The 24,554-nt window shown below is 47.0% G+C and overlaps 1 protein-coding gene across 1 annotated transcript; it reads right to left on the minus strand.

The window, feature by feature from the left end:
• Nucleotides 1-3,139: 3,139 nt before the first annotated feature.
• Nucleotides 3,140-8,687, minus strand: HPCAL1 (hippocalcin like 1; the record flags this gene model as incomplete). The annotated part of the gene is made up of 3 exons (XM_081997337.1): nt 3,140-4,212; nt 7,042-7,147; nt 8,310-8,687. 3 exons carry the CDS (start codon nt 8,685-8,687, stop codon nt 4,115-4,117), a joined length of 582 nt encoding a protein of 193 aa, XP_081853463.1. The 3' UTR covers nt 3,140-4,114.
• Nucleotides 8,688-24,554: the final 15,867 nt, after the last annotated feature.

Below are 24,554 nucleotides of genomic sequence, written 5' to 3' on the forward strand. Positions count from 1 at the left end.
GCCAGTCTGCCCACTGGACCACTGAAGTCGATGGCTGTTCCTGACCTTCACATATGAATAGAGGGTGTCCCGCATAATGGATCAGGGACTACCCATGGAGATCACCTGCCCGGTGGCTGCAGAAATGCTCATGTTGTTCTTCACAGGAGTTTATTACTCGGAGGTTAATGCTAAAAATACGTTGCAAAGGGCTTTATTTAAAAACACGGGGCCAATGCAAACCTGGTGACAAGAGAAACACAAGACCAAATCCAAGCACCTCTGCTACCCAGGCTGGAGTTAAGCTGCAACCAGACAGGCACTAACTTAACTTGAAAGGCAATGACATAATTTTGAATTAGCTTAGTAGGACCTGCAATTCATACAGAAAAGCCTGAATTTATGTAGTAATTAGCCAGAGCTTTCAGAGTGCTAGGTATCTCCGTGGTGAGAAAATAATTACACAGATTATTAAAGCAAGGTAAAAGTGGACCTGCTGATGGGGCTTTTTGTGCTAAACTCCACTTTCACTAAGTTGGACTCTATTTTTGATTAAACATACAATTTGCCAAAACACTGAAGTCACTTAACAAGTGGAAGTTTTCCATCAGTCACTTGGACATCATTTTGCAAGTCATTAACCCGATCCCTCCCCGAAAGACACCCCCAGAGCCTGACGAGTGGTAAAGCTCTGTGAGCTTTTCACTGACTTCTCCAGGCTTCCTCCTCGGTTTTGAACACTGCCCGGATCAACTCTCAAACGCCCCATTCTGGAAAAAGAGCCTGGAAATTGCTCTCCCCTCCTAGTCCTCATTATCAGCTGGGGAAGCAGACGCGTCCTCAGAAGAGCTCTTCAAAGCACAGCCAAGATGTTCAAAGTTACCCAGTGACTGCGGATGCACAACTTCAGCTTCTGAGGCAGGTCTGATTTTCTTAAGAGAGCTGCTTGGCAGCAGCAGATAAAGCTCTTTCCAGTACTTAGCTGGCCTGTAATCAAAATGGTTCCCTGTATCAGAAGACACCTTTGAAAAGCTCAGCCTTGTCAGGCTTCAGAGCATCTCCCTGGTCCCCGGGGACACACCGTGCGTGACCACCTTTCTGGGGCATCTTCTTTGCCTGCTTTCCAAAGGGCAAGCTGGGAGCGCCTGGCACACCCTGTGCCAGCCCGGGTCTGAAACGGAGCTGACCCAGCCTGCCCCGAAAAGAAGAAACTCCTTAAAAGCTGGGAAAGCCATAGGGGACAGCCTAAGAAAATCAAACATGGGACTGGGAAGTTCTAAGAGGCAAAGAGAAAGGTGGAAGAAATTGGGCTGTGGGAAGCAGGACACAAGCCCAGTGGCTGCATGGGGCTGCTCAGGGGCTTGTCAGCCCGCGGCGGGCAGCGAACTCCATCACGGATACCTCAGCACACTGCAGAGGCAAAAATCATCAAGTCACAGAAATGGGAATTTTTTGACCACTAAAATTCAGACTCCTCCATTTCGTTTCTGCAAAAACAAGGTCAAAATGAGCTTTTGTAAGGAGATTTTTTTTTTTTCTTTTCAAACGACAAGAGTTTGGGCTTTGTTAAATAGCTACTTAAACTTGCTATTCACTACAGACAGAAGTGGAAACCAGAAGAAGAGATGTCAGTAAAAGGTGGAAAAGGTAACACAAGTCCCACTTTACAAGAGCAGATGAATGATGACGAAAGAACTGCTGCATTTATGAATTCTACAGCAAAACAGTTTTTAGATCCTTGGTACCTAAGAAAAGGATATTGTGCAATGCTTGATTAAAAATAGCCTGGCTCATTTTAAGATCGCACAAACAAGGTTCAAATGCCGCGGTCCCTCTCAGAGGCATCATCCTGCGACATGGTCAGAGATGGTTTTGCACGTCCTCCCGAGTGCCGAGAGATGCTAAAAGCCCACGGTGGCCTATTCGCATCTACACCTTGTGCATCTAAAGAACCGCTACCCGGCCCGTGCAAGAAGAGCCATTAGTCCAAGGACATCTGCAGCACCTTTAACAACACAGCATCTTCTGGCAGCCAGCCAGCCAGCCAGCACGAACACAAATAGGCTAGAGACAGACTGTAAGCAACCATGGAAATATTTTTTTATTCCCCCCCCCCAATACTTTGCTTTTTTTGCTGGGCTCACCCAGGGAAAGCAGGCAGGCTTCTGATTAACCTCCCTCTCAGGGTTGCGCTTGTCAGCAGGGTGTTGCAGCTGAAAGGGCTGTTGGTTTAATAGCTTGAATTTGAATTTCTAGGAAAAAAAAAAATGAACACACTTTTCTGCTTGGCAGCACTGACACGAGTCTGTATTGTAGACCGAGTGTGACCTAACAACGCATTTCCATCTGGATATTGCAACCATCTCTTTTTTAATAATAAAGTATTAATACCTAACCACTACTAGGTCATCCTACACAGCAAAAATCCCTTAATTTTTTAATATTAAAGTGTTAATACCTAACCACTACTAGGTCATTCTACACAGCAAAAACCCCGTAATTACATGCTTAACATTAACCTCAGGCCAAATCATTTGTTGATACTTTATTTTGCGGAGAGGACAGGCTCAAGCAGCTACCTGCAGACCTGATGAACGTGGGGAAAACTGCTTTCCATGCTACCAATGTCAAATGTTACTCCAACAGCACGTACCTGATACCTGACAGGACCGAGATACTTTTACTTTTGTAAATTTGTGGTCACAACAGCCTGGCCAGCGGGGCCGTCAGCTTTCCCTTCGTTGCCTTCAGCTGCTCCGCATCCAGCAGAAACCGAGCTGTCACCTTCCTGTGGTCTTCACCAAGGAACCGCCTTCACCCCGACCCAGCTGGGATGGAGCAGGATCCCACAGGCACTAACACCGCTGCATTAACCCAGTCGCAACAGCGGGTCCCCCCTCAAAAAAACTACGTACTTACAAGGCAACGTGTCTCAGACAAGACGGGGACACGCTGGGCAGGGAGCCAGCCTCCTCCTTCCCCCAAATACGCGACACTAGGAACTTGTTGCATAGGTTAGACCAAGACAGGCAGTGACAAGAAAAGTATTCTTTTATTTCAATTAATATTTCTTGGCATTAGGCAGATATTAAATAACACTGGAATGCACAAGACTATTAACATATTGACAGCAAAAGGGAGGGGGTGTAGCCAAGTCGAGAACAGCAGTGCGAGTCACGTCACCTCGGGGCACTCAAAAGCCATTTAACGCAGCAACCACCAGAAAGTAGGACTCCACTGAGAAATACAAAACGAAGATGAACTCCGTTCAGGTCTTTTGTTAATACAGTAACGTTGGAACGACTGACAGTAAAAATGAACAAATATTTGCATTCAGGAATTAAACAGAGTGAAATCTCCACAAAATGCTAGTCATGCATTTCTTTTGGAACAGCAATTTTCTAATGCATAAATATCACAAAAAAACAATTTCCAAGATTTGAATAAATCACAGACGACTAGAAGAAACAAAGCTTGAGTTCTATTTTATGCCTTAAATAGATGACCTAAATATTTAAAATTTTACTTCACCATATATATATAATTCTTATATATATTAAAAGAAAGACCATTAGATAAGTGCAAGCAATTTTCCTCAAAAAGAAAACTGGAACCATGCCCAGGAAAGCTGCTTTTTTTTTTTTTTTCCTTTTTTTTTTTAACTTTCTACTCCATTCAGTCCTTTTTTTTTTTTTTTTTTTTTTAAACATAGTAATTTCTGAAGCAAAATAAATTATCTACCATCTGCTATGTCGGGTGAAAGTCCTACCTAACATCTTCTCGAGAACTACTAGAACATCACCCTTCTTGCGGACTAAGTGAAGTGGTATCTCACCAGCGATTTGAACTCTTTTGTGGCTGCATGTAAACATACCTTTCGATTAACGTTTAAAATGTGTAGAGTGAATCGTAACGTTACGGGGAAGCAAAAACGGAGCTGCCAAAGGAGAGCTGCACTGGTGCTAGTGAGGGGAGCGAGGGCTGGTTCGCTCGGACACGCGCACACACACACACACAGAGTCTGGCAATGGGACCTTATCCGCGCAGCGTGGAGGGGTGGTTGAGAAGGCATCCGTTTGCGAGCAAAGCTTGAAGGACACGAGCCGAGATTCCCTGTGCACACTGTCCGCTTTAATCAGAATTGGCTCGCGCTACTGGGGTCACACTGTAACAACCGCACGATGGAGGGATCGCTCTTGGCACCTTTGATGAACTCTTCCAGCGACAGCTTACCTTAAGAGGAGGAAAAGCAAAATGGAAATACTTTTTAAAAGGTCAATTGTTGCCACCATCATTGCTGTAGCTTAAAAAAAAAAAAAAAGCCTCTTCACTGAAGCAACATATGTATATTTAATCTATCACAAAGGCATGGAGGGGAATTTAGTGCAATGCACAGCAGCCAAATCCTACTCAAGCCCTTAAGCCCAGATGCATTTTTCTTCTGCAAAACAATCCAGCATAATAATTATTTTTTATTTAAAAAGACAGTACCAAATACAAAAACGACTGTCCTAATATAATTTGGCAGCTTTTTGCCCAGAAACGGACCTTACAAATTACATGAAACATGAACACAAGGTATGGTACCCGAACACATGTACGCTTTGAAAATTGTGCCCATATTACTATGACCTTTTAAACCTAAATATCCCAAATGCCTCCACTTTGGACCCTCACGGTTTGTCGTGACGTGTAGGGCTGAGCAGTGACAGCTTCTCCTGCACCTACAAGCCACCTGCTGTGCCCTGCGGGGCGTACGGCAGTGGGACACGCTCCCCGGGGCAGCGAGAAGAGCCAGTCTTGGGGAGCCACTTTTTGCCACGTGTCGCCCCGAGCGTTTCTGGTTTAAACATCTCCGGCGTGGGCCAGAGGCGCTGACTTGGACAGACGCCGTAGCAGTCTGCGGGTCTGAAAAGGTGATCTCTGGAGAAGCAGCCACGAGGAGCAACCGCCCCGGCGTCCCCTGGCTCCAACAGCCCTGTGGCACGGCACGGCACGGACGAAAGGTCACATCTGGTCTCCCAGACCTAATCCTGCGGTGACGCAGCCTCCCGGCAGGTTTTTCCCAAGCTCAGGACCAGTGCCCTGCACAAATGCCATCGGGAGCCCATGAGCAGCCCCTGCCTTGCCTGCTATCAGCAATGGTCTCCTGCTCCAGCACTCTGAACCGTGGCAGAAGTAAGGCAAAGCAATGTTAACAAGAAACGAAACAATTTTCCCTACGAATCAGAGGAGAGAAGCATTTGCTGCATCCGTGACACTGTGTCCAACGATCTCCCATCTACCTGGTGCTCCCAGCAGACCCTACCCCTACCCTCACACAACACTGCAGGGCCATCCCTACCCAAACCAAACCCAACCCAACTCTGCTCTAGGTGGGCAGGACCCACTTTTGGCCACGTGCCCCTGAAGGGAGGGAGGCACAAGCTCATCGCGCTGGTTTCCACCGGTCCCAGGACGCTCCCAGCCTGCTGCGGGGACAGGGAGAGGACTGAGGTCGGTGGCCAGCACACTCGAATCAAGTCAAACGGGGAGGAATGAGAAAACCTTTCTCCTGGAGAAATTACAGAAGCTCAAGAACCCGTGGCACACTTCTTTCCTAATTTCTGGCTTTCAAGCTAATGTCCCCAAATCAAGTGTTTTCTTAATTTTCTATCAGCCTGGAAGAGTGCTCATCACTATCAGGACATTTATTAGTTTTTCCCTCTCCTTGCAATACAAGCACAAATCAAATTTTATTTGCAATGTGCAACAGTCAGATGGGGAAGAAGAAACACTTCCAGCGACCAAAGGCATACGTGCTTCCCCATGCGCAGACTTTGTTGCTTGGCACTGCACGGCTTGCAGGGCTGGTGTTTTACTAGGGAATAGGATGACTTTATTTCAGCAACGAAGTGCAACAGATGGAGGATGTATATAGCAGGTTTTGCGACCACTACTCTGTTGCACATCTGCACGTGCCATTACTTTCGGCAGAACAAAAATACTTTAGTTAATGTTATTTTAGGGCCCTCCACAGGTGAAGTCAGCGGATGAAGTGCTAGTTTTGATGAAGTCAAGGGTAAAATACCCGAGGAATTCAGCAAGGCCAGGAATTTGCCCCAGGGGCTGCAGCAACAGCTGTCAAAACACAGCCGTACAATTCTCTTAAATAAAAACCTTTCTATACGTAAGCTCGTATTTTTCCAGGTCGCCGTATCTCGGTGCTAGAACCAGGCCTTCGCTCCCCCTAAGCACATCAGTAGGATACGGCTCCCGATTTTGACATGGGCAGCTGCCACCTCGGCCGCTGCCGGGGTATTTCCCAGGGAAAGCTCCACCTCGACTGGGTCGAGAGGAAACGCGTCGCAGGCTGATGGGCAGAGGAAACTGCTCAACTCTGCCTGTGTTTTTCCAGCCCAAGGAAACGCGCTAGCTCAGGTGGAGGGGCCACGACGGGTACGCTGCCGGAGGACTCCTCAAGTGGCTCATTAATTGGCTCCGGAGCTGTTACACCCCCCGACTCGCAGGCTGCAGCAGAGTCAAGGCTGCAGGACTGCGTGTCACCGTGCGTACGCATGTACACATGCCATAAACATGCACAGAGAGTAAGTGCTATGGACCCAGGGGAAGTTCTGCTTTCAGGTACCAAACCACAACCCCAACCAGCGTTACTGATGACAAGCCCAGGGCTGCAACCCTATCAAGGGCAACGGGAGCAAAACCTCGTGCCTAGTTCGTGCTATGCCCAGAGAAAAGGACCCAAACACACTGGACTTGGGGGAGTTTCAGAGGATCCTCTGCAGGAGGGGATTTACCCGTGAAATGTCGGGGAAGGACTGATCCCCTCCCATCCCTTCACCCCCCCATCACGAAAAGTCTCTCATCTGCTGCCCACTTATCCACCCTATTCGTTATGGACCGGAGGTGCTCACCGAGGCCAGGCAGAGACCCAAGGTACTGGTGGGGAACATCTCTGCGCTCCACACCCCCCAACCCGATACCATCACCTGCTTCGATCAGTGCTGGGCTAGAAAGCCTGTACTTCTAGAGCCTATGAAGGAGTGCCGGTGGAGATCCTACCATCGTTGTTTGTGTCCATCTGTCTGAAGATCTTGTCTGTTCGCTTCTCAGGAGTGGATTCATCTTCTGGCATTTTCATTACTGATGAAACCATTTTGTAGATTGCCTGAGTAATTAAAAAAAAAGAAAAAAAAAGGAGATATAGAAAAAACACAACCCAAACAATAAAGCATTAGGACTGAGAAAAAGAATTTAAGCCTGTAGCAATAAAAAAAGGCAGCTGACCCTGGCAGGCAGCTGCGGGACTTTATAAACCAAAACAAATAGGAATTTCTGACTGCAGTTTTTTTTATTTTTCTTTCCTGTATTCATTTGCACTTCAAAAGAAGCCAGTGGGTCCGTTTAACGGAAAGTCAGGGTCTAGATTAATGTACGAGCAGGACTGAGCTAAAATACAGGAAGCAACTGTGTGCCATTCTCTCTTCTGCAACTGGGCTAAGCCATCGCATCTTTGGCTGGCTCTCAGCATACACTCGGTTTCGTGGATGCGCATGGGGTGTTGTATGGATTACAGGCGAATATGAGCACACAGGAATAGGGGTCGTTTTTCTTTGTGGATGGGTAAGACAACAGATTTTCAGACTTACAAGAAAGCGAATAAAGATGAGACCTCTTTAGGATATCTCCAGTTCTAGCCTTCCTCCTAAATTATCCCCGCTCAGCCATGAGGACCAGCCGCGGGGCACTGGCTGGATGCATTACGTGCTTCCCAGTGCCCCGGCAGCACACAGGGAACGTATCTCAGCTGCAGAACGGACGGCAAGCAGCCCACTGCCGGGGTCGAGCCCCGGCTGGCACGTGGGGCAGGGTCACGGGGGGTTCTGCCCTGCACGCCCCCCAGTACAGCCCATGGGCTGCGTGCCCCCAGCCTTTGGGCGATGAAGACATGCTACGGCCTTTCATTTGGAGCTCACGTTGACTCAGATTTGAAGTTTCAAAGTATTAATTTTGAGATGAATCAGGTCAGTAAAATTTGCATTTAGAGTTTTTGGATCCTACCAACACCCCACTAAGAAATCCCCAGGGAGAGATGCAACATTTTCGCTGCAGGCCAGTTGCTCAGCACCCTGTTCATCTCTCAGACTCTTTCCTCATTTGCACCTCGTAGGTCCCATCACGGCCCCCAGTGTCCTTTTGGGTACCATGGGGCTCAGGAGCCTCCCGGGGGCAGGAGGGACCCAGGTCAGCACATCCCTCATCTCCAGCTGTCGCAGGGTGAAGAGCTTATAGCAACATGAATAAAATATAAAATAGAGACAACGCCTCACCTGCACTATTTCTAGCATTTCCCCGCGGCTGATGTACCCGTTGCCGTCCAGGTCGTACATACTAAACGCCCACTTCAGCTTCTGTTCCAGCTTGCCCCGAGAGGTGACGCTCAGGGCGATGATGAATTCCCTAAAGTCAATCGTCCCGTCGCCGTTGGTGTCGAAGGTGCGGAAGACGTGCTCCGCAAACTTCGATGCGTCGCCATAGGGGAAAAAATTCGCGTATATTTTTTTGAACTCTTCCACAGTCAAATGGCCCGTCGGGCAATCTTTTAGGAAGCCCTTGTACCACTCCTGCAGCTCATGGTCTGTGAACTCGGTGTTCTCGCGCAGGTCCTGGAGCACCTCAGGGCGCAGCTTGCTGTTCTGCTTCCCCATCCTCTTCTGGATCTGGGTTCAGTGGCTGCAAAGCGAGAGAGCATCCACCTGAGCTCCGGTCCCCCTTGGTGGAGAGGGGCCAGGGGCAGGGAGAGCCCTGTGGGGAACGCAGACCCTGCCCGGGGCAAGGGGAAAAGAAGATAAAAAGGATGCTATAAATCCCTAGGAAAAATCTCATTTCATCTGGCCTCTTTTCCCCTCCTCTAGGCTCTCTCAGTTAATAGTATGCCACAGAAGGACAAGGGAAGGCAGTTTGGGAGGGACTATTTGGGAAATATTAACCCTTACTATTAATCCTTATTATTTGGGAAATAATAGTCCCCGTTATTTTATTTCTCTGCTACAATCCCACTCCTCTATCATATGGCTTGCGATGCCCAGGTCTGGATCCCAACTCTTGACCCACCCCAACAGGCTGATCTGCTGCAATGACCGAGCGGGAAGGGACAGCAGTGACAATGAAAAGTAAAATCCATCTATTCAAAAGTGAAAGTAAGCAGGGATGAAGCGAGGGGCAGGAAGGGCAGGTGGCTCCGTGCCAGCCACGTTCGCATCGTCCAGATGCTCTTTGAAACCCCTTGGCTTATGGAGCATCTCCTCCCTCCTCCCTCACGGGAGGGCCGGCACAAAGGACTTCATCCCTTCCAGCAGACTGCGACCCTCTGCCTCCCTGGATAAGCAGAGAAAAGGGATTTTTAAAGCCAACTGTTTGGCAAAGCAACTCCTTCCAGGTTTATTGGGGTTTATGCTTTTATATATACTTATTCAGTAAGTTCAATATTCTCCAATGCAGACAAAAGGGCGTTTTCAGATTTTATCAGGATTTCAGGAGGGGGCTGGTTTGACAGCGCTTGGACAGTGCCCGTGATGCACGGGTGAGCGCGCAGGCGAGGCTGCCCTGCAACAGGAAAGCGCATTCAACAAAATAAAGGATGGTCAATCTGCACTTAGGAAACAACAGGAGAAAAAAAGATACCGCGATGCATTTTTGGCTTTTATCCCTTTCAGCCTTTCATGGCTTCCCAGCAATACCAAAGCGAGCTGCCAAGCTAGAGGTTGAGCTGCATCTCCTTCCCCAGACTCGAGAGGTTTATTCACAAGCTTTGCACAAAGTCACATCCAAACCCCCGTGACTGGTCTGGCACAAATGCCGTTTCTCTGCACGGTCTGTTACGGCCCTGTTGGGCTCACTCACAGCCAGTGCAAAAGGCAGGTTAGTAACAGGCCAACACCATGCAGCTACTCAGGAACTGCAAGAACTGAGCAACAAAGCTTGCAGAGACCAGGAAAAATATAACAGGGGCTAAGCACTTCCCAGGGAGTAAAAATCCCAGGCATGCATAAGAACATTAAAAAAAAAAAAAAAGTTAAAGGTCAGCAAAAAATAAGTTGCTCTACCGCAGAGAGATTTTTCAACAGCTGAATTTAAGCTTATTTTATTTGTATTCCACTCTGCGTCGCCTCAGCAATGTAAAAAATCCACATCCTGCTCTGTGGCTTAATGCTCAGAGACAAAAACCAGCCAGCTGCTCATTCGTTCAATGCATCGGGCTTAACGGAAAACTGTGTTATCATTAGCACTTCTGTTTTCTGGAAAAGCTGCCAATACTTCAGCTCCAAAGCTTTATTTTCGTCCATTGTATTGCAGAGTTTGCCCTGGGCCCCCAACATACCTCTGCCTGCTCCCAACATGCAGGGATGCTACAGCTCCCGGTCCCTGCCAGCATCTGCCCTAGGAGAGCACTGGGCTGCCCTCCAGTTAAACCACTAACTCCCAGCTGCTCCTGCTGCCTTTCCGTCTCTGAATCTCCCCTGCTCCAGATATTCATCCTTGCAGTGCCGAGGGCAGAAAACACAATATTCTACTCTGCCGCAGTCAATTTGCAGAGAACAGTGGCTTGTAGCAAATAACGGACTGACTGCGGTGCTTTTTGTAAGAGCAGAAATTGTAACGCTATTTTTCTGCCCTTGGGCGATGAGGTGCCTTCAGGTTCCATCCTTCAGTGAACCTCTTTGTAAGAGCTACTGTCCTGGCCCAAAAGCAGTCCCTGCCTCGCCCGCTTAATGCAGGAGCTGGACTTTAAGCAGAAACAACCTCAGCTTTAATCACGCACAGGGTTAAGGGACGGTAAAACTTCCACCTGGTAGTTAAAAGAGGTTTGAAAAGGTTTAACGCCATTTTCCTCTGTTCCATTAATACCTTTATTATTCCTGTTCCCTTAAAAATAGAGGCCCCTAGACAACAGAGAGGTAAGATGTTAACTTCATTTATTAGATTTCACTACTACTAGCAGTAAGATATATCGTGTTATTTGGACGGATGCTCATTTAATATCAGCTTCAAAGCTGATATTCAAGCACTCTTTGCTTGATATTCAAGCAGTCTTTGAATTCAACAAATTACAGGTTATTTCAACCCTTCCTCCTCTTTTACATTGTTTTATATCAGAAAAGCAACGTGCGATGCTCTGAACACAACCCTTTCTTGCATACGAGCTTTCTGAAAGGCTTCATAATGTGTTCAACCCAAATGTAACCCTGCAGTTGTTGTAACCAATTTGTTACGAATAATTAAATAAACAACATTAACATTAATTTATTAAAGTACATCTACAAAACCCAGCTTCGATGTGAATTGTGTTGCAGGTAGCTCCTCCAAAATGAAATGCCTAAATATCTCATTAATCATGACAGCAACCCCTGCTGCTGGCATCCAACTGACATTTCATTCGATCGCTATAAAATGCTTTCATCAAATCACTTTCCAGAGGCTCAGCGGCTGATTTAGCCACAAGACCACTTGGAGGATGGCTGCTAATGGAAACCACAGGGAATGGGTCTGGGATGCTCAGGTCAGTCCTGCGATTAGGGCTGTGGGTTGTTTTTTGGTTGGTTTGTTTTTGTTTTTAACGAGCCTGTACCAGCCAAATCAGTTGCCGCGGTGGGCGTAGAAGGCAAGGGAGGAGAGACATCTTTGCACCCAAAGTTGCCCCAGGCAGAGGGCAAAGACCTTACTCCAGCACAGCCTGCCTGTCCCTCATTTCCCACCGTGCCAGGGTGAAATCCAGGGAAGCGATGCCACACACATTGCAACGAGGTCCATCCCTGCTTAGCCTGATGAGCAAAAGCCCTCAGAGTAACAAAAATAATCACAGGAATGCCTCTGAGGTGATCAGACAAGGAAAAGCTCGGAAGTAGAGCTGCAGACCAGTAGACCAGTAGACTTCACTAGTGTATCACTGCTTATGAAGGCAACGTTCAGTCATGTACTGCTCAAACAGGGGGAAATGCAGATGCATTTTTGTTCCAGTTTCACACCAAACTTTTGTTAAAGTTACGTGGTGCTGCTGCCTGCCTGCAATAAGCTGCATCCAGCCAGGCTAGCAACTGAGAGAGCTCCTGAGTATATCCCCTGTCCTTCCAGGCTCACAAAAAATAAGCAGTAATGTCATAGCAAAAGCGTAGCTGTGAGAAAAAAGGTCTTTCACCGAGGAGCAGGCGTACACCAGTTATGCAGCACTACGGTGCGTAACCATACTAACTCTGAAACCGCAGAAGTAGCAATTCTGTGTTTTTACCAATAGATGGACTGGTTGTCAGCATCCACGCACTGAAGTATTTGAAATACTTGTAACCGTATGCTCAGTGCATCCTACTTTTACGTGAACTCTCCGTCAACCATCAGTTACTGCGGGTAGAAGCATCCTCTGAGCACATAATCCAGGAAGCCGGAGACCAACTTAGCTTTTTCACTGCAAACCTTCTGAAGCCAAAGACCCCCTGAACTCCTGATGGATCCTCTTAGTGCATCAGTTATGGCTACAAAAGGACGAATGACTCCTTACAGATACACTTCCTTGTGCAAACCCCCTTGGATACTCATTTAGTGTTAATAAAAAGAAAAATGGATGAAATGCCTGTCTATAGGACAGAGGTGCTCTCCAGCAGAGAAAGACAGTGCACAGAGAAATAGAATAAATACTCTTTATATTATCTGAGCTATCTGCTTCGCAGGGGGAAATCTAGCACCATTTCTCTTGCAGTGCTCACTTATGAAACAGAACAAGCATGTCCGAGATCCTTCATGGTCCTGAAGCACAGTGCCTCTGGGACTGCAGGAGCCCACAGCAAATGAACAGCCTAAGCCATGCAGCAAATAGTGCTCTAAATTGGTCTGAAATGCAAGAACCATTCCCATACGGGTGGAATATTTTGTTATTAAAACACCTAAAGCATCAGATGCCTTCCTTCTGCCTTGGGGTGCAGAAGAAGAGACAAAAAGATTTAGCCCACAGGGGCCTTGTAAGCATCATGTGAAGAAAGGTTTTGCTGGGAAAAACTGTTTTACGGTGATGGCGGTCAAACACTGGCATAGGTTGCCCAGAGAAACTGTGAAATCTCCATCCTTGGAGATACACTGAAAACCCAACTGGACATGGCCTGGGGGCAATCTGCTCTAGCTGGCCCTGCTTAGGCCGGGAGGGTGGACTGGATGATTTCAAGAGGTCTCTGCCAACCTCAACCATTCTGTGGAACAGTCTCAATCTTCTTTTTCCTATGGCCAGGTGAAGACGAGAGCCATGAGGAAGTCCCGCTGCCAAGGCAATTCAGCAACCGTGGTGCGTTGTTCTGAGGCTATGTTTTTTAAAGTTTGATCCTTGTATTTTGAAAAAAAAAACCCAACCAACCAACCAACCCACAAAAACCCACAGGTAGTCCAAACAAAAGCCTCAGTCACTAAAGATCTGTGCTGCCACACTTCAGGAGCACACCCTCGGGGAAAAATGTTTCAGGCTCTGGTAGCACCAACACTCACCAACTCAGTCAACACACAGATGTATTTAAGATGACTCCAGCTCCCGCGGGCCAAGCTGCAAGAGGGACATGAGTTCTCCGGCACCCCAGCCAGCAACAAATGCCTAGCAGTAAGAAAAGATCATGTAGCAAACAGGCTGCAAAATGGGATTATAACGACATCCTCCAGACCAGGCTTTGCCCAGGGCCGGTCAAAGGGGCTGACCTGAACTAGGAGGGGAAATGTGCAATTACAGGGGCCTGGGACAGATAATGAGCTCTGGAGTAAAGAGCAGATTCTGTTACATGTTTTAATGCCAGTATCCTAAGCAACGAGCGTTGCAATGCAGAAGGCACAGGCTATACAAATACGTTGCTATAGATATCTGCTCCTGCCTGGTAAACTCATGTGAACTTCTTTCCTGCCCTGCGGCAAAAGCAGCACCAACGCTCTCGTACCAGCTACAGCAGCACCCGCTTCACCTTCCCAAGCTGTAGACTCGCCAAGACTAACACCTTTCGGTGAAAGTTTGAAGCGCAACAACAAATATCTCCACCTCTCGAGAAGTTAGTAATAGAAGCAGCGAGACAAAAGAGAAGCCTCGATCAATAATGCCCCGAAAAATTCAAACCCTGCAGGAATGCTGCGGGGTTGGAGATGGAAAAGGCTGGCATCAAGAAGAGCTGAAGCTCCTTCCTCCGCTGCCTTCGGGGGAACAGAAAGAGGAACGAAACCTGACAAGCGAAGAACAAACCATACTAAATGAATAAATGGGCTTTTAAATTTTTTCACTTTCAATGACTAATCATGCTTTTATTTGAATAAGTAACATTGCTTACTTGCAACTTATTTTCAAGTTAAATCCTTTCCAGAAGCTTATTTTAAGAAGTGGGCAAAGGGGAAGGACCACCCTCTCTATCACCCACGTTTTCAGTTCCAGAAAGCTTAGTAACAATTCAGGTACGTACACTGAACGTCCCTCCGAAAGGCGCGGTGAACTGGTGACGGACCTCGAGCCCACCTTACTTTGTAAGTTTAACCATAAACACGGACCCAGACACTGGGCGGTCTTGAAAACCTGATCCTATGTCTGGGATGAAAGCCCATTACAGATAACCACCTATCCCCAGCTCGCCGAAGACAGACATAATTACAAAGGTGCCAATCCTGCAAATAGCTATGTGAGAGGAGTATTTCCAGGCTGGCACATTAACTTCATGAAGTCAGCTGCAAGGGCTGAAACCTAAGAAATTCACTTATGGGTCTCCAGATCGCTCCTGTCTATTGAAGTCACTTTACTCAGGATTATATTCCTGATTTACAGAGAAAAATCCGTTTGTCTCTGACATCAAGCATTGATGCCTTAACCCGGGAACCCCTTGCTGTTCGCATCATTGGTACGCGGGGCAGAGGCATTTGCGGATGACGGCTGCGTTATCGTCCCAACCGCTGCTGTCACGGCGATGAGCCGGGGCACGCTGGTACCCGCTGCGCTCGCCGACACTGACCCCCGTCACCGGGAGACGAGCGCTTGCCACCAAGGGCACGGTCACAAAGTCACTATGAAGAAACAGAAGAACCACAAAACACCCCCAAACGTACACAAATTGCTGCTAATGAGGAAAAACTGAGAACCAGAAAAGTGGCAGCTCCTCGCCGAGCTCTCCACAATGTTCTCCAGCTCAGGGAGGAGCTTATTACTTGAAAGGGCAAATATTCCCAATGCATTAAGAAAAGCACAGAAACATTTCACGTAAATTAGGAAGCTGGGTTAATTTGGGTGGGAGCAGATTGGGCAGCAATGCAACTTGTGATTGCAGACAGGAAAAGAAAATCATGAATGGATCTTCCTCATCTCCTCCCTTTGCCCTTTCCTTTTTTAAGAAACCAAGGGAGCAGCAGACAGCCCTACTGCTGTGCAAAGTTGGCAAGGCTTAAAAAAAAAATTAGTTTGTTTACACAATATTACAGAGCAAGAAAAACATGTCAGCACAATGTCTTAGCACACAAGGTCTTTTTCTGAGAAGGTTGGGTTGCATGAGGAAAAACCCACGTTATGTTCACTGAAGATACTATTGTGATACATAATTTTAAATAAAGCTCTGTGAGTGCAAGCCTGCAGGACAGGGAAAGGTGCCTGATGTGAACTAGGAAATCAGAGAGAACGTTGCAACCTTTTAGAAAAAGGGAGGAAAAGTGACAAAAATCAGCACAGGGCATTATATTTTTAATGTAATTAAAACTACAAAATTAGCATGGTTGGGCTGTTTTGTCAGTGGATTTTAAAAGTTTCATACGATGTATTTATTTAATTGATGAAGGTAAAGCACAGGACAATTCTCTACAGAAAAATCACAGCCCTGGGAGAAAGGAAGCTGGATTAAATTTCAGAAGAATTAGCCAAAACAGGGCAGTGTCAAGAGCCAGCCAACGCACCTGAGCAAACCCTGTAGCATCAGAGCCATTCATGTGGAGAGTCTGGGGACAATGAAACTCGCTAAAGAGACAGTGACAGATGATAATCAGCCCTCAGAGGCTGGTCTGCAAGACCATCCTCACTGCTAATGATGCCTAAATGAAAAAAAAAATTTAAAAAAATCTGACTTCTTTCCCTAACCCAGCTGCAGGTACTGTGCTGAGATACAGGGGTTGGAGGAATCAAGGGGATTTCAGGGTAGCTAGTTTGAATAGGGGAATAAATAAATTGAATAGCTAATTTGAAACAGGGAAGACAAGAGAGCTGGGTTTTCAAAGTGTGGAAAGAAACTTTTTTTTTTAAAAAAAAAGCATTGTTTTACTAAGAGGGATGCTTAGTAAAAAGGTGCTCAAAAATGTGGTTTTGGTGATACGCCAACTAGCTACCTTAAACAAAAATTCAACCAACATTTATCCAGATGCTTAATTAAAAATATTGAAAACCTGGAGGGGGAAAATCAACCAAAAGAGAAAGACTGCTTGTCACTAATATTTTCATCCACCAAATACACATCCATTGCTAAAAATTTCTACTACTACCCAATTCTTTGTTCCAAAATTCTCAAATTTAATATAAATACATCAATTTATTTTATTAATCTATATTGTGTTTTTTTAACCCAAACCATCACTTCAAAATAGCACAAAAGCCACTGCTTAACTTCCTTGTAAAAATACAGTCCATTAAACCAAAATTCTTCTCAAAACACTGCTCTCTTTCCTCTTCAGTGGCATTACTATCAAGACTAATGATAGTAATCTAATTGTTTCACCCTTTATATTCCTGTTTATTGAATGAAAAAAACGCTGAAGTTAAAAATCTAAAAGCAAACCTAGAGTTTAACTTTTTATTTTCTTGCCGAGGTATAAGAACCCCGTGAAATAAAAACTCTGTAAAATAACTACATGAGAACAGCATCGTACCCGTAAGGAAAGGAACCTGGTTCTGCTGGATGCAACAATTCAGGCAGCAGAAGACCAAATCTTCTGCTGGTAGGATCAGCCCAAGCTCTACACGAGCTAAGGGTATTACTCAAGTCTTGGTGCAGGTGACCGTACCAGCCGCACAGGGATTTTTTTTTTTTTTTTTAAATTTCTTTTTAAAATCAAGGAGCCAAAAGTGCAGAGACTACTATCACACGCAGGAAAGCCATATCCCCAGGACACACGTTAGACAAGAGCATCACATGGGGAATGTGATGCAAGTGCTCCGCTTTAGTATGAGGGCAACCACAAGTCCTCGTGCCTTGAGAACAAAATGCCAAACACCTCCTACTGAATTATAGCAAAATCTATGCTGGGATGCGGACACGGTGGCTCCCCACGGGCAACGTGTGTGAGGGCACACGTGGGTGCGTGCCCAACGCAGAGCCTTGGTGGTGTGAACTCCAGACCCGACGGTCGCAGGGATGAGTGGGGCATCGGCGTTCCTGTTAGGTCGATCCTGAACACGAAGTGCCATTTTCTACACCCGTTGCAGAGACAAGGAGGACATCCTTGATTGATCAGTGGTGATATGACAGACCATCTCTCTGGCACGATGCTCAGTGATACAAGTAACACCCCCTTGCACCTCTTACTCCAGTTCCCATCATTAAAAATGGGAGATCATCTCCAGAAAACCGGAGACATCGTATTTTTTCATGAATAGTTCCTACAAAATCAGTACAAAAATGGGCAACACCCCTTTGCTGAGCTGTCAGGGACTCTCGCAGCAGCTGAGTCCAAGGCAAGCAGAGGCTGATGCAGCAGCACAGCAGGACACCTCCAGTCCCAGCCCACACACTAAGGAGTTGCAACTTTCATTAATCCTGAACACTCAACAGTATGATTTGCTTTTAAGTGCGTTCACTATAAATTATGTAGAAGAGCCATATGACTCTCTCAGAGAAAGGGAGTGCTCCGTATCAGAGGAGACAGCTGAAAACCCCCTGACCCAGACACACAAAGACTTTTTTAGGAACAGCCCTGTGAAAATCCTTTCCTCTAGCATTTCTGCACAGCATTCAACCCGTAAATGCAAATCATCTCAGAAGCAAACCATGGAATCCACACTCAAGACATCACTTTTTTTCATTAACCTCCACCACGGGGCTCCATCCCCAGCAATATCCACACCAAATGCACTTTTCTGAGCACTGCGGGTGAGGGCTGCCTGGAGGCGAGTCTCTGTCAGCAGGCTGGGTAAGACAGCAAATAGAAAATCAAATCACGTTGAATTTTATATTTATATTTAAGTGAGGCCAGTAGTGGCTGAATGGGTGTATTTTCCTCGTTAACTGGGTATGGTAACGGGAAGGAGATGTGATGGTTTTAAAGCAGGAAGCACCCCAACGGGCGTGGGATGAGAAGAGCTGACCGCCACCCGAGACCACACATGGGGCACATCCTGTCCCACTGCCTCCATGCCACATTGGTGAAGGTCTCGACTGAAAAAACAGGATATGAATGTCTTCTCTCAACAGTGATGTTGAAGGTGGACATTCATGGGGGAAGAAGGGGACGAGAGAGAAAACCTACTCCTGATACCACCTTAAGGTCGGTCTTTCAGGGCACTATCCTCATGAACTTTGTTTTAGCAAAGGTCAAAAAAAAGCATGTAATCGGTAAGGTTTGAACGTATCAGGTCATGGACAGGTAAGCTCTTCTGGGTCCACCATGCCAGGATACTGACCTCAGCCACTTTCTGATCTTTTAATTTATTTCTCTGGTCTCTGAAGAGACCCTAAGCTATACCTGATATGAACCCCAAGTCAGCTCTACTTCTAACAGTGCTACAGAGAATCCTACTAAACCAAACACTTTCACCAACTTCTGCTTCTTCTACAAACCAAGATCCATGCTAGCCACCAGCCTGTCATTTTTTTTTAAGCTCCCTTCCCCAAGGATGACATCTATATTCATGGAAATTTTCAGCAACTTTTCTGCACAAGGAGAAGGTATCCTGTGTGAGAAACCATGTCAACAAGACCTTTCCGTAAGTGCAACATTTGCGTAATGTCAACACAATAATTTATCATATTTTTTCCTCTTGAGAGGAACAGGAAAAAAGTATTTAAAGGACGCAACAGTGGTTAAAAGGAGGGCTACGCTGGTGGAGGATGGTGCACTAACTGAAAGTTTCTGAAGTATTGCCTTCTCCTGGGGTGTGCAGACATCATCTTTCAGCACACAACAGCAAGGCTGCTTCCCTTTGCGTTGAAGCCTGCTAACAGCTTTTTGTTGGCAGTACATACGTTGGAAAGCAAAGGCCAGCGAACGTACCACCTTCAGGGTCAGGGGAGTCAGCTCCAAAACTGATGTAGAAGTTTGGAGTCACATTGGCATTGAGGAAGAGGTGTCTACTGAAGGAAGGTGAAACTTCAACTGCTCAGCTGGAGGCAGTTGGGACCATGGAGACACAAGATAGATCTTCCAGCTGATGCTCTGCCCTGGCTGAGCCCCTTGCTCAGTCTCTTCTCTCTCCCCTCTGCAAACAAAACCATGATCCTGGTGCTGGACTTTCCTGAGATATATATACCCAGCACAACAGAAATAGTCCCACATTTCCCCCCCATGCTCTGAAGAGAGTAGGCAGTACCTTAAAGGCATTTCAGGCCCTCACATTCTTATGGTTAATATTATTTTTATTAGCTTCTTGACCCTCTATTATAGAGATCATGACTTCTCAGACTTATTCCGAGATCTGCATTAAGTTTCACAACTAAAACACAGCAGCAAGCATGAATCAGGCTCCCAAAGGAAGGTCAATCCCCGTATTTCCTCTCTGCAACACCAACATTTCCAACTGCAGGAGCAGCGGTTGTGCAGGACAAACAGACAAGCATTTAAATGTCCCATAGCCCAGCCCAGGACAGCACTCTTCCGCATTTTGGTGCCAAAACCTTCTGTTTTGGAAAAGGAGAAGAGCCACAGCTGAGGATGACCCCGTTGAACAACAGTGCATCGCCCCTGCATGCTGGGTTTTGGAGAAACTCCAAGCAGGGTGGGACTGTAAGGAAGTGGACAAAAGCTTTGGATAGAGATCTACGGGGAGGAAGCGCTTCCTACTTCCTATACTCCACAGAAAGGACAAGGGCTTTAAATAACCCTCCTCCCAAGCCCTGCTGAAGACCAAAAGGGTTGCCACTGGAAGAAAGTCCTAGCTGGCTGGGAGCTGCCCGAAGGCTGTCGGGGGTCTCCCATGGGATGTGGCCGCGCCGCTGCGGTTCCTACCACGCTGGTGGGAAGGGGAAGGCTGGGCTGCCCACAGTCCCATTGTGACCAGCACTATCCAGATAAAAAAGCCTGTGGAAAGCCTAGGACAGGGCTCTCAGCTCCCCCACCAAAGATGCCGTGTCAGACTTGCCCCCCGAGAACATCCTTTGCTGAAAAAGGAAAATCAAGAAGCTACACTTTGCAATGCCGTCTCAACATCACGCTATTTCTTAGCCCCATTTACCTTTTAGCCCTTTCCTGTATGGCCTAGAGGGCTGCAGCAGCCCCTTTACGCTGATGGATGGAGACACTCAACGTGCTCCATCCATCCCTCCCAGCTCCTTCCCTCCCCCCCACCTCTGCAGCCACACTGGACCTTCCCCCTTGCCTCCCTTCTGCCTCTCGCATGGTCCCAACGTGTAGAGCATGAACATTGGAGCCAGGACAACCTGTAGGTTGGGCAACAGTACTGATAAGCAAGTAGCTGGCAATGACAAAAAAACCCCACTCCTAGTGAACACCAGTGGAATATTTACTTTGCTCGGATGTAACAGAATCAGACCCTAAACACAGTAATACATATTTGCAGGTCATCCAGATCTTTTCAGTCCTGCATCAGTTATCTGCCCATTTTTAATGTACATATTCAGTCGTCTCACCTCTCACTCACTCCGTTCTCCACCCCGAGCATCGGCTTGTGGGAAGAAGCCTCTGTGTCATTTTTCAACCCATCCTTAGTGTGCTGGAGCACCCGTTGCCTATTTATCCAAGAGAAGACGACTTGTGCTGTGCCAAAGTTGCTTAAATCTACATCTCAGATATTTTCAATGGGCTGGAAGATTTAATAATGGAAAATAAGGGAGAGTAGGAAGGAAACGACAGGTTTGGAAAATATCAGGCTAGACAGATTAAGCAGCAATGCGGAAAAAATATACTCCAAATTATTTTCTCAAAACAAAAACGAAGATATAGGCAGGTCGGAAAGAACCGAGTTGCATGCACATTTCTGCTACGATCTCTGGAAAGAAATGGCATTGCTTTGAAATGGGATTGAATAAACAAACTTCACCTTCCTGGACGAAAAAATTAGTTCATGAATGGCTTTGCACAAAGCAATTACCCACCGGCTTGGAACAGACGTCTGTGGTTTTAACATGCCAAGATAGCCATCAAAACTGCGCTCGGTCCAAATCCAGGAGCGATAAAAGTTATCAGCTCCTCCCCGGTTTTACAAGGAGGCAAAAGAATCAAAACTATTTCTCATAGCAATTATCTGCCAGATTCTGGGTTCACTGGACAACAAAATGTGCTCAGTAAATGTATCGTTGTTATAAAGTTCCTGGGTTATCTCTACTAATTCATACCATGGCAATACGGTGAGCACTCAGCTGAAAAGGCAGCTTTTTTAGGCTGAAATTAGATGAAGTGCAGTAAGAAAAGGCCGTGGTGACACTGAATTTGCAGCCAGGGGCGAGAGGGACAGACCTGCCCAAGTGCCAGCCCTGGGGAGGTGGCATATCCACCACGGGCATGCACTGAAGCGAGGATGCTGAGTGCCACCATTCTTGCAAATTCAATTCTGTTATTATAGGTTATTTCTCTTCTTCTTGTTGCTTCCAAGACGTCTTGGTGTCCTGTAAGCTTCCATTACTCAGCTTTGTCCTAATGGCATCCATACAGAGCTATGCCAGGGTGGATGTATCTCAATATACTTGCACTTTAATGCAGTCAATACTCATTATTTTCACTATTCCTAAGGATGAGTTGCTCCTCTTGGAGATACGGTCACATTGAGGCCCATAAAGTGTCACACAGATGCGTGGTTGGGTGTTTAGCTAAGTGTTAGGGGAGTCATGTCAAACAAGAGCTCATCTGTCACATCGGGGTACGAGTGGCACTGGAAAGCCCTGGCCCTGCACTGCATGGTTTTCCTGATGCTTGCTGAGACACAACGGCCACTTGTGCGTAAACCCAGGCAAGCTTTACCCCTCCTGGTATGACCAGCGAGACCAAACCCATGGTGCTGGCAACTCCAGCTCAGCTGAGCTAACAGTGGGGATTCAACAGGGAAAGGGACCATCCAGCTCACCAGGTTCAGCCCCTGGTACAGCAGATGTAGCATCACTCATTGACTTTCTTCTTAAGCTTCATCCCAAAAGCCAGCCAGGCTTTGCTCCCTCACCCCAGTCACAGGCCTGATTCCTCTAACAGCTCAAAACTATCTTCCAGCCTGAACATATTCAATGCTGATTACAGCATCTTCTCTGGTCCCAACATAATCTTCTCTAGAACTTCCCCTCTGCTACATAGACATAAAGAGAGCCATCACTCCCACATCAGCCTTGGCATTCCTGGCTTAACTGAGCAGGCTCTTCTTGCCCCCTCTCAGACACACATTTTCCTTTTCCTGTGTTGCAGAAATCCTCTTCTGCACTTAGTGCAGTGACAGCCTCCTGACTCCTGGCCACTGGGACCACACTGCACCATCTTGGACGAGGTCTCGCCCACGCCTACACAGTGACACCGTGTTTCCTTATCTGCACTGGGAACTCATCCAAGAAGAGGATTTGTCTTTTCACCTTAGTGCCTTGGGTCAATCTGTGTTCATCTCTGCCCAAGCTCTTCTCCGTGTGCTTCCAGATGAGCAGCTTCTCCCACCTTCAGAGATGGACTCCCTTGGCATTTCATACCTTTTCTGTGACTTCCATACCCAGGGTCATGCAGCGCTCTCAGAACCGCATCCTGATCTTCTACACATTAATGACAAATGGCAATGTCGTGGCATCAAGTACCTGATCTGTGCACTGCCAAATGTGGGGCTTCAAAACCCATCCACTGAGAAGGTCTAATGGAAGAAATGTGAAGCTCAGTGGAAAAACAACATTAAGGATTAAGTGATTGAACACGTTTCTGGAGCATCTCCACACATAAAACACAGTGGTGCAAGTCACACAAGGATTTTCCAGTTTCTTCTCCAGCTGTAAGTGTTGGGCGACCGAGGAGGACCACTTCTACTGCCCATCCAGTGAGAGAGCAGGGAATAACGGCGTATTTGTTTTATAAACAAGACAGCAGGCTTCTACAAAACCAACCAACCAAACAAATCTAACCACAGCCTTAACTAAGGGAGACCACAATCACTCTCTATTTGCTATTCAATAGGATCTGTGTACTAGAAAACATGTTCAGCAAGTGCAGCTTCTCACACACATACATTTGTGTTTTATCCATAATAAGGCTTTTTTTCATCCTAAAGGGGGAGATTCAGATCTGGCACATCCCAGGAGCAGCTGTAACAAACAGAAAGGCCATTAGGCAGTTTGCTCTGAAAATAAAAAAATAAAATCGCCCTTTACTAGAGCAGTGAAAATGATGACTGAAAATACCCGAGTGCTACGAGCAAGTTGCAGCCTCCTTGGAGCACGAGGGGCCTCGGGATCTGCTGTACGGGCGGGGGAAACTCTTCAGCAAACACGTATTCATGCAGACACACAGTGCTTGCAGCCAGTGAGGGATTTGCCACTGAGAAAAGTACCTTTTTTTTTTCTTTTTTTTTTTTTTAATGACATGAAGAGAAGCGTGCCCTTTGCTGCGTTACCCCCCAGACGGGACCGCAGCGGTCCGGCACAGCTCCTCCCCTCGCTCCAAGCAGAGCTCGCACCGGAGCAACATGGCGGGACCCCCCGTGAGCCAGAAAGGCACCCTGGACTGGGTCGCCGTGCGAGCAAATGGATGGGGAGAAACCATGCAAAAATACTGCAAGTTTAATCGTTCGCCAAAGCTCTGGCCTACGCCGTATCGGCGTTTGGATGTACGCTGGGGCACACAGGTAGCGCCGGCCAGGCACAAGCCTGCTCAGCCGGACGCTTGCTCTGATGGCCCATCGCTTCCGACACACGAGTCATAAAAAAAAAGCTTCAAACCCCTACATGTCTCGGCACGCTGGTTAATAAAACTGGTGCATGCATAAATCCCCCAGATCTACTAGAAAAAGCGACTCTTTCTCGACCGAAACTGCTCTTTCTGGCGGGGAGGGGAGCTGCGGCAGCACGTTTCTCCAGGCTGCACCACGAAGGTGCGGGGGCTGCCAGGAGCACCGCAGGGCAGCGCTTACAAAGCTCCTCAACAGCAAAGCACCACTCTTTCTTTACCCACAAATAAGCCCAATAAGACACATACAATTTCTTGATGCCACCGCTGCAGAAAGTGTTTCCAAGCCTGCAGCTTTCCCGGAGAAAGCCAGGGCGAGCACACACTCCAGCCCGCGCTACGTTTAGCACGCGTAGCCTGGTTTCACGTGTCTGTACAAGTGGTGGGGGCCACTGTTTCTTTTCTAAGAGCACATCTGAGGCCGGTACCTGTTAAAAGTCAATCAGTGGAAGCCCACCGCCCCAGCACTG

Source organism: Phaethon aethereus (genome assembly GCF_964289735.1).
Source record: "Phaethon aethereus genome assembly, chromosome: 3".
NCBI lineage: Eukaryota > Metazoa > Chordata > Aves > Phaethontiformes > Phaethontidae > Phaethon > Phaethon aethereus.